The 13,910-nt window shown below is 35.4% G+C and overlaps 1 protein-coding gene and 1 pseudogene across 5 annotated transcripts in view; one reads left to right on the forward strand and one right to left on the reverse strand.

Moving 5' to 3' along the window:
- Positions 1-13,910, forward strand: part of Aebp2 (AE binding protein 2) — a 209,881-nt gene that overhangs the window by 45,624 nt on the left and 150,347 nt on the right. For all 5 annotated transcript variants that reach the window (XM_048787270.1, XM_048787267.1, XM_048787268.1 and 2 more), the window contains one exon: positions 10,257-10,443. In XM_048787270.1, the coding sequence (XP_048643227.1) occupies positions 10,257-10,443 (187 nt within the window). The remainder of the gene's footprint in view (positions 1-10,256; positions 10,444-13,910) is intronic.
- LOC107152708 lies at positions 12,302-13,888 on the reverse strand (annotated as a pseudogene).

Consider the following 13,910-nt stretch of genomic DNA (forward strand, 5'->3'; position numbering starts at 1 on the left):
TCCCCCCTCCCCACCTCTCCCCTCCCCTCCCCTCCTCTCTCTCTACCCCCTCCACTGTATAACCCTGAGGGTCTCCTTCCATTACCATGCAATTTCCCTTCTCTCTCCCTTTCCCTCCCACCTCTCATCCCTGTTAAATGTTAATCTTCTTCTCCTGCTCTTCGTCCCTACTCTGATCTTAGTTACTCTCCTTATATCAAAGAAGACATTTGGCATTTGTTTTTTAGGGATTGGCTAGCTTCACTTAGCATAATCTGCTCTAATGTCATCCATTTCCCTGCAAATTCTATGATTCTGTCATTTTTTAATGCAGAGTAATACTCCATTGTGTATAAATGCCACATTTTTTTTATCCATTCGTCTATTGAAGGGCGTCTAGGTTGGTTCCACAGTCTTGCTATTGTGAACTGTGCTGCTATGAACATCGATGTAGCAGTGTCCCTGTAGCATGCTCTTTTTAGGTCTTTAGGGAATAGACCAAGAATAGACTACTTAACAGTCATGTCTTATCAAAAACATTGAGTAGCTGGGCATGTTGTTGTATGCCTATAATTCTAGCTTCTTGGAAGGTTGACACAGGAGAGTCTTGTAAGTTCAGGGCTAGCTTGGGAAGTTTAGTGAGACTCTGCCTCAAAATAAAAAATACAGATCTATTAATATGGCTCAGTGGCAAAGTGCCCCTTGGTTCAATTCACAGGACCGAAATGCAGGAAGTATTTCATATTAAACATGTACATTTTATAATTCATTGTAATAGTACCCTATTCCTCCCTCGCTTCCTCCTTTCTTTTCTTTCTTTCTTCTTCCCCCTTTTCCCTACCCCTCCCCCTTTTCTTTCCTTCCCCCTCCCTCCATCCCCGCTTCCCTCACTTTCCTTTTTTCAGGTACTAGGAATCAAACCTAGGATATCATGCATGGTAAGCAGGCAGTCTTCTACTGAACTACATCTTCAACCTTATTTTCCATTTTTATTTTTTGCAGTGTTGGGTATTGAACTCGGGGCCTTATACATGCTAGGCATTGCACTACTGCAGAGGTACAGCCTACCCCCATTAATTGCGTTTATTATTTAATTTTTATCCATTATTGTTTTTTGCAGTGGTGGGTTTTGAACTCAATTCCTTGTGCATGCTGGGCAAACACCCTACCACTGAGCCATACTCCCCAGCCCTAATGATAGTATTTCTTTTTTAATTGGTACATCATAATTATACAATGGTGGGATTCATTGTACCATATTTGTACATGCACATAATAGTTTGATTCTTTTTCTCTGTTCCTCCATCTCCTACCTACTGTGCTCTGCTGATCACTCTTCTATTATTGTTATTTTAATTAGTACATTATAATATTTTGTATATATACAGGATTCATTATGGTATATTTGAACATGGACATAGCGTAATTGGATAAATTTTATTCTCCAGTATTTCCCTGTGCCTTCCCTTTCTCTACAATTCCTCCTCCTCCTCTACTCTGCTTCTGTTTTTCTGAGACTCCCTTCCCCCCCTTTGTTTTTTCATATTCCTTTTTTAACCTCCCTTCTTCTGGCTTCCTCATATTGAGAGAAAATATATGACCTTTGACTTTTTGAGTCTGGCTGATTTTACTTATTTAGCATGATGTTCTCCAAGTACATTGATTTACCTGCAAATGGCAAAATTTTATATTTTTTATGGCTGAGTAAAACTTCATTGTTTGTATACACCACACTTTTTTTATCTGTTCATCTGTTGATGGATACCTAGGCTGATTTCATGACTTAGCTTTGGGAATTGTGCTGCTATAAACATTGGCATGCATATAGCACTATAGTATGCTTATTTTAGATTTCTGGGATAAATACTGTGGACTGGGATAGCTGGGTCATATGGTGGCTCTATTCCTAGTCTGTTAGGAATCTCCATAATGCTTTCTGGAATGGTTCTACTCATTTGCCTTCCCACCAGCAATTTATAAGTATACCTTTTCTGCCACGTCCTTGTCAGCAATTGTTATTTGTATTCTTGATGATTGAGATTCTAACTGGGATGAGATGAAATCTCTGTGTAATTTTTATTTGCATTTCCCTGATTACCAAAGATATTGAATATTTTTTCATTTTGACCATTTGTATTTCTTCTTTTGAGAAATACTGTTTAGATCTTTTACCCATTTATTGATTGTGTTATTAGAATTTTTGGTGTTAGTAGTGTGTCAAAAAGGAAAAGATCTTGTGTTTGTTTATGCATGTGTGTGTGCAATTATTATTGCTGTTATTAGTTTTGGATTGAATGCAGGGTCCTTTTTTAAAAATATATTTTTAAGTTCTAGATGGACACCGATACCTTTATTTTATTTATTTTTATGTGGTGCTAAGGATCAAATCCCGTGCTTCATGCTAGGCAAGCAGTCCCCCCTGAGCTACAGCCTCATCCCTGAATGCAGGGTCTTGTGTGTGTATAATCATTAATCTATGTCTCTTTAGTTCTTATTTCAAAGTTTTATTAGTTTGGTTATGTGAATTATGGCTATACTGTTAAACTGCAAGAAATCATCAAAGTATAGGACACTGAGTAGGGCAATGTGTTTCTTGGCTGATGTTTGTATAAAACTTCACCTGTGCATCTGTTTATTCTTATAATCTATGAGCATGGGATATCTTTACATTTTTTTGGTGTGCTCCTTCATTTTTTTTTTCCGTGTCATAGTTTTCATTATGGAGGTCTTTTACTTCTTTGATTAAATTTATTCCTAGGTATCTAATTTTTTCATAGCTACTGTAACTGAAATTGCTTTCTTAATTTCCTATTTGAGCCAGTTAAGTATTGAAATATGGAAATGCTACTGGCTTTTGTATGTTGGTCTTATATCCTACAACTTAATTCATTTAATTCATTTGTTAGTTTTAATAGTTCTGTTGTTTTTGCTGTTGAGTTTTTAGGTTTTTGAAGAGGCATTGTTTTAACTTCTCTTTTCCAATTTGAATGCTCTTTATTTCCTTTTCTTGCCTAATTGCTCTGGCTAGGAAAATCCAAATTTCTTTCCATTATGTATGATTCATAAATGATCTTCTTATTTAATATTTACCTGCTTCTCTAGTCTTAGTCCCTCATTATCCCCTCATAGAAAATTGTGTTCTAGCCATACCACATTATTTATAGTTTTCATATGAATCATATTTTATTGTCATTTTGCTTTTATAGGCTGTGCTTTATACCTGTTTTAAAAGCTTTATTTCAGACTAATTTTTTTATTAATTTTTTTTTTGTTGTTGTTGTAGATGGACACAGTACCTTTATTTTATTTATTTTTATGTAGTGCTGAGGATTGAACCCCGTGCCTCACATGTGCTGGGCAAATGCTCTGCCACTGAGCCACAACCCCAGCCCCAGCCCAATATTTTTATTCATAGAAAAGTTGCAAACAAGATCGCAAGTTCAGAGCCAGTCACAGCAACTTAATGAGGCCCTAAGCAACTTAGGGAGACACTGTCTCAAAGGAAAAAATAAAAGGGCTGGGAATGTGGCTCAGTGGTTAAGTGCCCATGAGTTCAATTCCTGGTACCCCCCAAAAAAGAAAAGTTGCAAAGATAGAATTCCTGTGTACTTATCACATTTGTTTCCTGTAATGTTATCTTGTAATGCTATAGTATATTTGTCTAAAACCAACATTTCTACCTGGAGTATTTATTTTCCTTCAGATTTACCTGCTAATAATACCACATCTTTTGAATCCATTACTTTCTGCTCTGTGTTCCAGTATCCCATAGTAAAACATCATAGCACTTTCAGGAATATAATTTTGAATAAAACAGTGTTCATAATAACAAAAATGGTCTTAGTATTACTTTGTTTGAATAAATTTTTGAAAAAAGTCCAGTAATTTCATGTTCCAAATTTTAAAACAGTTGCTTGACCTCTGTGGTAACAACATATGTAGGATGTTTTGATGGATTTAGGAGATAAAACATTTAAAATAGTGAATGTCTAACAACCACTTTTTTTTCTTAATGGTTGAAACAGGTTGCTTTTTCATTAGAACACAAGGTGTTGTAGCTTGAATCATGGGCATTTTTATATGTGTGAAAGAAAATGTAAGATGAATATTTGAACACTAAAACTATATTCACTATCATGAAATGGTTATGTAAAGCAGAGTGAAGCTACTGAGGTCATTTGAAGCTACAGATTTGTCACTCTCCTCACATCTTCAAGGATATATGCTAATAAGTAGAATGTTGATAGATGACACCTAAAATTATTTTATTTTTTAGGAAAGGAGTTTGTATTTAAATTCCATTATATATTTTAAGTTTTATAAAAGCAGTTTTTCTTTCATTTTAAATTATACTTTTCTGTTTTCTTCTTTAGATTTGTGATTGATCAAAATCAAAGAAAAAATAATTCTCTATTAGCATTTTAAATACTGATTCCATTTTCAGAGTGTCAAATCATTGTTCATTAAAATATACCCTTAGATTTACTCTTCTAGTTCTAGATGCTATCAGGGCCTGTTCTTTGTAGTGCAGGACAAAATGACTGTATAAGCTTTCTGGGAAAGATAATTGTGGGTAAAGCCACCATCTCTGAATTAAAATATAGGGCTTGAATCTGAACCTTTACTGTCTTCTCTTCCTTAACCTGTAGGCAAGTAATTGTTCTAATATTTGAAATGTAGAGTTTTTCAGTAGGTTTGTTGAGTTATACCAGTACTGAACTGAAACCAAGGACAAAAACTTTTTTTTTTAATGGTGTATTCCCAGAATTATTAGATTCAGCAGACAGATATTTGTTTTATTTATTTTTCCAAAACTTAGGATTGAATGAAGCAGTGGTGCTCTACTACCTGCCTGTACCCCTAGCTCTTTTTATTTTATTTTGATAATAGGTCCAACTAAAGTTGCTGAGACTGGCCTCAAATTTATAATCATCCTGCCTCAGCCTCCCAGTCACTGGAATTATAGGCATGTGCCATCATGCCAATGTATGATTTTAGAGTAGAAGAAAGGTTAGAGATGGTATCTTCTGAACTTTCGAAGTAAGGAAAAAAAAAATCATTGCTTGGCTTATTCTATGGTAATATTGCCTAATAGAAATATATATAAAACACATTTTAAAAATTTCCAGTGTCACTGGAAATAGTTTAAAGAGAAAAGTGAAACTGGGTGTGATGGCATAAACCTGTCAAATGCCAGAAAATTGGGAGCCTGAGGCAGGCGTATCACTAGTTTGAGGCTGGACTGGGCAGTTTAGCTACAACCTGCCTTAAAAAAAAGAATTTGAAAAAGGGCTTGATGTGTATGTTGATGGTAGAGCACTTGACTGTCATGCTGAGGACCTAGGTACCCCCCACCCCTCAAAAAAAAAAGCAAAAGTAAATTTAAATGTCTTTGACTTAAACACAATATTTCAGAATGTTATCCATGTGCAAACATTAATGAAATGTACTTTTTGAGAGGGATGCTAACACTTCCAAATCTGGTGTGTATTCTACACTTACAGCGCTTCTCAAATAAGACTAGCCACAGGGTGATGTGGTGGCACACACCTGTAGTCACAGCTACCTGGGAGGCTGAAGCACATTACAAGCTCAGGAATTTGAGGCCAGCCTGGGCAACATAATGAGAAAGAGAGACCCCATTTTATTTTAAGGGGGGGAAAGGGTACTTTTTAAATGCTCGATAAGTATATGCCAATCATGGTTAAATGAACAGTAGGAAATTAATTCATTAGGGCCATTTATACTTAAAACTTTGTCAATTCAAATGTTAAACAATTTAACTTTCTTTGAATTTCACATTATTTCCAATTGAAGTATACAAACCCAAGTTGTTCCAAATAGACTTAAAATTTTACAGTAACTAAGTTAAAAATCAGATTTTAAGTTAAAAACTAAATTGGTCGTAGCTAAGCTCTGTGGAGCGCACTTGAAATCTCAGCCACTCGGGAGTCTGAGGTAGGAGGATCTCAAGTTGACACCACATCATATGGGCAACTTTAACAAGACCTTGTCTCAGAAAAATAGGCTATGGATACTATTCAGTGTTAAAACACCCCAGGGTCAATCTTTGGTATTACATTAAAAAAAGAGAGAAATCTTTCCCAAAATGCAGTTCAGAATCATGAGATACCATCTCATACTCACTAAAACATTGTTATTCAAAACAAGGTAAAATAACAAGTGTTGCCAAGGATGTGGAATTAGTAGTTATACCACGTTTTGAGGACTCTAAATATTCTACTGAAGTGTACAGTTTAAAATGGCACACTTTAAAATTGTTATTTAAAATTCAAATTTAAATGTATGTTTAGATTTAACTTTACATAATGTTATTCCAAATGTTACATTAGTATTAAAATAAAGTTATAATTTAAGTAATATAATTTTTAATTATTAAATATTTATGGTACTGGGATTGAACCAGGACCTCTTGCTTGGTAGACAAGTGGTCTACCATTAAGCCACATTTCCATGCATGTAATTTAAAATATATTATTATTTTTGTTTATTTTATTATTATTATTTTTGTAGTGTTGGGTTTTGAACCCAAAGCCCTGTGCATCCTACAGGAAGTGTTCTAACTAAACTAAAATCCACATCCAACTTAAAATTTAAAGTCATATGTTGCTTAAATTTTAAATATGCACTTTAAAAGTGTATACTTTGAGATAGTATACTTCATTTATTAAAAAGAAGATTAAATAGATAAAAATGTTTTGTGTGTGTAGGAGTGAAGGATTCAAATGCCCGTATCACCCTTTATGCATAGATCCTTGTTGAGATCACTTTTTTGTTAAGAACTAAGTTGCCAGGCTTCTGGATCCCCTCTTTTTCTGTCCCTCAAATACAGCAAAGTCTTTTCTTGTTTTTTAATTTATTTTTTTATTATTATTTTTATTTGCAATTACTTCTTCTTCTTCTTCTTTTTTTTTTAGTTGGTGGTGGTCCTTAATTATTTATTTATTTACATGTGGTGTTAAGAATCGAACCCAGTACCTCACATGCTAGGCAAGCGTTCTGCCACTGAACCACAACCCCAGCCCTATAAGCAAGGTCTTTTTAACTTTTTTTTTTTGTAGTTGTGTATGAACAGAATGCCTTTGTTTGTTTATTTTTATGTGGTGCTGAGGATCAAACCCAGTGCCTCTCACATGGGAGGCAAGCACTCTGCCACTGAGCTGCAGCACCTGCCCAAATAAGGTCTTGAACAGTGTTAGTACCTGAACTGTTTTACTTGGCTAAGCCTGGGGGGGCGGGGTTGACCATTTGGGTAAGGCAATAGGATAGGTAATGGATAAAATAATTGTAAGATGGGGAAGTCCATCTTATCAATTATCTTGTCAGTTTTTTTCTTTAATTATTTGTGCTTTTGATAATATATCCAAAATTTTTCTACAAGACTGAGTCATCTAGATTTTCTCCTGTTTTCTTTTAGATAGTCATGATTTTTATATTTTACATTAGGTCTATGGTCCATTTCGATTTATTTATTTATTTATTTTTAGTTGTAGATGGACCCAATACCTTTATTTGTTTTTATGTGTTGCCAGGGATGGAACCCAGTGCCTCACGCATGCCATGCAAGTGCTCTACCACTGAGCCACAGCCCTGGCACCATTTTTATATTTGTTAAAGGTGTAAGGTCTGTGTTTAGGTTGTTTTTGTTTTCTTTTTATATATAAACAAATATTCCAATGTTTCTTCCCCCTCCCCTCATCAAGTACAGGGGATTGATCCCAGAACTTTATGTGTGGTAGGCACGCTCTCTATAACTGAGTTATATCTCTAGCCCTTTATAAAATTTTGTTTTGAGGTGGGATCTTGTTAATTTTTCTAAGGCTTGCCTTAAGTTTGGGGCTCTCCTGCCTCAACCTCCTGAGAATTGTGTAACCATTGCTAGGTTCTTGTGCTCTGTTTGGAAAAAGACAAGTTTCGAAAATACTATTTTTCTCCATTAATTGGCTTTAAGGAGTTTGTGACAAAGTTAGAATTTCTCCTTCGTCAGAAATCAGTTGACATATTGTGTGGGTCTATTGTGGATTTTCCTAATGTTTTATTTATCTGTATTTCTGTCCTTTTCCTAATACCATATCACAGTGATTATTGTGTCTGTGTAGTAAATGATGAGATTTGGTAGTGTGAGTCTTTCAAGCTTGGTATTTTTCAATATGATGATGATGATTATTAATCTTCTACAGAATAATTAAAAACTAAATGCTATATAAATTTTACCTCAACAAATAATAGTAACAAATCAGTTGCAATGAAATAAATTTTAAAATTTACAATAGCTATTTTGACTAGTGGCTCCTGTAGTGAACAGTGTAGTTCTATGAATATGTTTGGTGAATTCTTAAAAGTCTAAGAAGGCAATAACCAATAGGTTCTAAACTTCTCATGGTTAGAATACATAGCTGAACATTTCTGATGCAGGTTATTTGAAGACCACACCAATGACGGTGTATTTTTCTTTTTATTAGGATTTACCTAAAAATGGGTAAGATTTTTAACAGTAATATGGAGTGCTATTAAAAGTTCCCCAAAACGTCAAAATAGATGGAATAATTATTGGCACTGTATAAGGAGCTCATTGTGAAATGTTTAAGCCCACATTGATTTTTATCACAATCTGTAAGCACATTGCTATTCATATCTGTTGATGTATTTAGAAATGTTTGATTCACAAGATCCTTCTAGAAATCGTCACTCATAAGTGTGCATTTATGTCTTCAAAATGCGTAGAAGGTTATGTGTTGGGATCAGCAGATAGACAGTGAATGTGTAAGGATAGGCTCAAAGGAGTATCAGCACTTGTTTACTTTAGGCAGATTTAGGGAATTTGTGACAAAGTTAGAATTTCTACTGGAGGATTGTGTTGAACTTTTTGGTAATTTAAACTGATAGAGGGTACCTGAATCAAAAGAAAGAACCTGAAGGCATGTGGGTTTGGTGTTGAACCTTAAAAATATATGTGCTTGGTGTTTGTTTGGTTTTCAAGTCAGAAACTAAATAAACTGAACACCATTTTATTAATAGAAAAGTTGTTATCAATCCAGCTGTGTTTTTTTTTGTTTGTTTTTGTTTTGATACTGGGCATTGAATCCAGGGGTGCTTTACTACTGAGCTTATACTACCAGCCCCTTTTATTTTTTATTTTGAGATAGGGTCTTTGCTTAGGGCCTTGCTAAGTTGCAAAGGCTGTCCTGGAGTTTGTGATCCTCAGCCTCCTCTGAGTTGCTGGGATTATGGGTGTGTGCCACCATGCCTGGTATCAGTTGTGGATTTTGCTGCTTGAGGATCATTTTGGAAAACGATTTGATTATGGAGAGCCATTTGTTATAAGAGACATGGAAAAATTATATTCCAAGATCTAACTAGAGTAATGTAGCTGATTTGTATATTGTAATTCTGATGATATCTGAACCTTCTAATTTGTTCCTAGAATGTTAGATTTGCCAGGTTACTTGGATAGTTGTCCTTTTCATTGAAATCTTGCAAGTAGAGAAGGCTGAAGAAGCATTATTTAATGGAACTTATAAAGGCCCACAAAAGACCAACACTGAGCAAATTTATAAGAAAATCATTATTTTTGGAGTACTGGGTATTGAACCCTAGGCCTTGTATATGCTAGGCATGTACTCTACCACTGAGCTACATCACCAGTCGTTGTTTTCAAATTCTATTTTGAGACAGGGTCTCAATATACTGCTAGGCTGTCCTCAAACTTGCAATCCTCTTGCCTCAGCCTCTCAAGTAAATGCCTAGCTATAAGAAAATTCTTTAAAGATCAATAAATTTCTCTTCTACCTGTAACAACACTATAGAACATTAGGGAAGCTGGTGAAGCTTTTGAAGTAGCATATATCTTAAGGTAAGAAATTTAAAAAATTTAGGAATCCCAGTAATTTTTTGTTGGGATAAATAACTTCCTGCTCCTGTTATAAAAGTGATTAATTCAAAATCAGATATTTCTGGGAAGAACATGCCACCATTTTTTGTCTTGCATGTAGTGGAAAGAGTAGTAGGACTGGTGAGTCATGAAGCTTGAGTTGTATTTTCTACTTGTGCCACTGACAAACATTGTTATCTTTAATAGCTTTGTTTTATGTATAAAATGAACTTCTTTTATGAAAGAAATCTCTCATGTATCTTTTGTAGAATTATTTCCATTGCACTGATTTATTTCTGAAAATACTAAGTATTAACTAGCTAGGTTAATTCTCATCACTTAAACAGTATCCCTGATGTCCTTTTTCTCTTTTATTTTTATTTAGTGTGTTGTTGGTGGCTGCAATGCCAGCTTTGCTTCTCAGGGAGGGCTAGCTCGCCACGTACCCACACACTTCAGTCAGCAGAACTCCTCAAAAGTTTCTAGCCAGCCAAAGGCCAAAGAAGAATCTCCTTCTAAGGCTGGAATGAACAAAAGGAGGAAATTAAAGAACAAAAGACGACGCTCATTACGTAAGTGTTTCACTTGAGAATCTGTGTATATTAAAAGATTCTGTTTATATCTCTACCTTTCAAGCAAATTCGATTTTTACCGTCTTTCAACTTGGTTTATCTGTTTCTATTAAAAGAAATATACAGGAAGGATACCTGTTTGTCAGTGTGAGAATTCAGTGACACATGTGCAGTAGCCATAGAATTATATATGACCTTAGAATATGCAATGTATAGAATTAGATTTTGAGGGCTGCTTTGCTTCTGTTATAGCTGAAGAAAATTTAGAACATGGCATGTTGGTATTTCTAAAAAGAAACATTTTAGGAAATTTGAAAAATGGTGAAGGTGAAAGTCCAGTAAAATTTAAGTAATACATCAATTCCCAAGTGTAGTATGTGTGAAAGCAAAAGAATCGAATATACTCTATGAGTCTGTACCTACAGTCCATTGTAATACGTATGTACTATGGTTATGTGCTTAATTACTAGGTAATAAGATACATCCTTTATGTTTAGGATAGAAAATAATTAGATGATAAGGCTTGCAAGTGTTGGGGCAAGAATTGATTGAAACCCCAGAGTCTAGCACCATTCTTAGCTCTTTATATCAGCTGCAGCTGGCTAGCCAATCTATCACGAAGAAATATGAGTCAGAGTGGATACGAATGAATGAATGAATGGAGCTGTAATGAAAACGAGTTCTCTGCAGTGGTGAACTAGGGGTAAGGAAAAAAAAAAAAAGATTGCACCTTACCTTCTTCTCTTGGGATTTGATTGGGATATAGAAGAAAATCCAGATACTAAATCCAGGCTATAACTTTAATCTCTAAAACATGGACCCCTATCCCCATCCCTCCGTTTGCTGCAGTACTGGGGATTGAACCCAGGGGTACTTTACTTCTGAACTATCTGTCCCCACCTCCTCCTTTTTTAAATTTTGAGGTAGGGTCTTTCTAAGTTGATAAGGTTTGCCTGTAATTTGGGATTCTCCTGACTCAGCAGAAAATAAAGGCATGCGCCACCATACCTGACTTGAAATATTTTTGTTAATGCAAAGCTGCAGTGACTCAGCCTTCTGAGTAGCTGGGATTACAGGTGTGTACCATCACATCTGGCTTAAAAGTTTTAGTCTTCAGCATGGCTTTTTTTTTTTTGATAGTACGAGGGACTTAACCCAGGGCTCTCTACCTCTTAACTAGATCCCCATTAAATTGCTCAGGCTGGCCTTGAACTTAACAACCCTCCTGCCTCAGCTTTTTGAGTAGATGGGAGTAGATAGTTTGCTTCATCTCTCTACCTATATCTTTTTTGGGGGATAGGGGGGTGGTCCTGAATCAAATACTTAACACATCTTCTGAGAATATTCGTCTGCATAACCACATCACCATTTTTACACATAACCACTGGAACATAGGGTGTCTATTTTTATGATTTCCAAAGGGTGTGTGTGTGTGTGTGTGTGTGTGTGTGTGTGTGTGATGCTTGGGGATTAAATCCAGGGCCTCATACTAGACAAGTCATGTGAGCCACATCCCCAGCTTTCCAAAGGTTTTTTTTTTGTGTGTGTGTGCGTGTACACCAGGGATTGAACCCAGGGGCTTTTAATAACCGAGACACACCCCCAGCCCTTTGTATTTTTTTATTTCGAGACAGGGTCTTTCTAAGTTGCTTAGGGTGTTGCTCAGTTACAGAGGCTGGCTTTGAATGTGTGGTCCTCCTGCTTCAACCTCCTTAACCAATGGGATTATGGTTGGGCATCGGTCTGGCATGTTCCATAGCTCTCCCCCCCAGTCAGTTAGCTCTGCTTTTTAATTGCTTAATCTCATTTTGGCAAAATTTCTAAAAAATAGTCGTGTATTTTATTGTGTCTTTACCCTTTAAACAATGTTTATATTGTGTAGTCTACATTTTTAAATACAGCTATTTGTGGCTTCTTTCCCATAAAATCCAATAGTGCAAAAGATAAAAAGAAGAGTGTGACATTTGAGACTTTCTTCACAGCATATAAATCCAATGTGGCAAGTACAAGTAGTAAAATCACTTCATCTGTTCTGTATTTTGCAAATTTTAGGGAACCATGTATTGAGGAAAGATCCATTCAAAAGTAATTGATCATCAATACTGTTTTGGTAAAATATATGTAGCCGTTTTCCTTGATCCTTGATATCTGTTTTGTAGCATCTTTTCCAGCTATTGATTGTAAAGCATACTTTTTGCAAATTTGGGCAAATCCCATCATGGCTTCTTTGCACACTCTCCAATGTTTATCTAATGTTCACTCTCTCACAAAATTAAGTAATTGATCATTGACCAGAAGAATATCATTTTTAGCAACTATAACTACAGAGATGATAACATTATGTCTAATAGCTTCTTCCTCAGAGTCATGAAACCTCATTTTAAGATATTCTGTTAAATCCTTTGCTAAATCGGTGGTTCATGAGACAACAACTAGCAAATTTCACAGATTCCAGGTGGATTGGTACATGGATATCATTAAACCTGCTTAAGCACTGCCACAGTGGTTTGTTTTGAGAAGCCAATTCTGAATCCTTTGCCCTGAACATTTTTGCTAGTAGTTTAACAACTTGGAGTCCTTCCTCAATATAGTTGCTCTTTAATTTAAACTCAAGCTGGGGAAAAACAGAGAGCAGCAGTTGACTATCAATATTGTAGAGCTCCAAAATTAAGTCAAACACATGTTCTGACAAATAACTGATAGATATTTTCTCAAGCATCAGATCCTGATTTAAAAAAATGGTAATACATGGTTTAATAGTTTGAGTTGTCCTCTTCAGTAAAGACTTTGCCAAATCATATACTTGCTTGTTTAAATTCTTATTGGCAGTCACCAGATTTACTAAAACGGTTTCCAAAAGCTCCTGAGACACTGTATCACCTTCACAAATAATAGAGCTCATGGGGTCTACCATGTGCATATGAACTTTCTGATTATGCCCATTGTTTATAACTGAAAATAATGTTCTGTATAATTAGGTAAAAATGTCATTGCTGTCTTCTAACTCAACGCATATGTTGTATGACTTGACCAAGCAATGTTCTCAAGTAAATAAAAATATCTATTGTATTATGGGCTTTTTGTATCCTCCAACCCCTTCAACTGCCTTGTTACAAACATAAATATATCCTTTAGTTTATCAGGGGATGTGTAAGGAACTTCAGGAGCATAAATCCTGAAAATATTGGCAAGGCAGCAGGCCATTAGTAAATGAACATCTTTATCAGGATGCTTAAGGAAACAATCTGAAGCAAGATGTAAAGCTACGTTTAGATAAAGCTCCTTTTCTTTTTCAGAGTCCTAGTTCATGTCCTTGAAAGTTTTCACAGTCATCTTTAACCATCTCACCATCTCCTCTTTAGATATTTTATCTGAGATTTCCTTGACACTAGGATATATGATAAGTAATTTTTTCATCATTGGTCCTTGTCTTTGAATAAGCCATAATGGAAAAATTTTTACCCCTC

This window comes from Marmota marmota, unplaced genomic scaffold, assembly GCF_001458135.2.
Source record: "Marmota marmota marmota unplaced genomic scaffold, marMar, whole genome shotgun sequence".
In the NCBI taxonomy this organism is placed as follows: domain Eukaryota; kingdom Metazoa; phylum Chordata; class Mammalia; order Rodentia; family Sciuridae; genus Marmota; species Marmota marmota.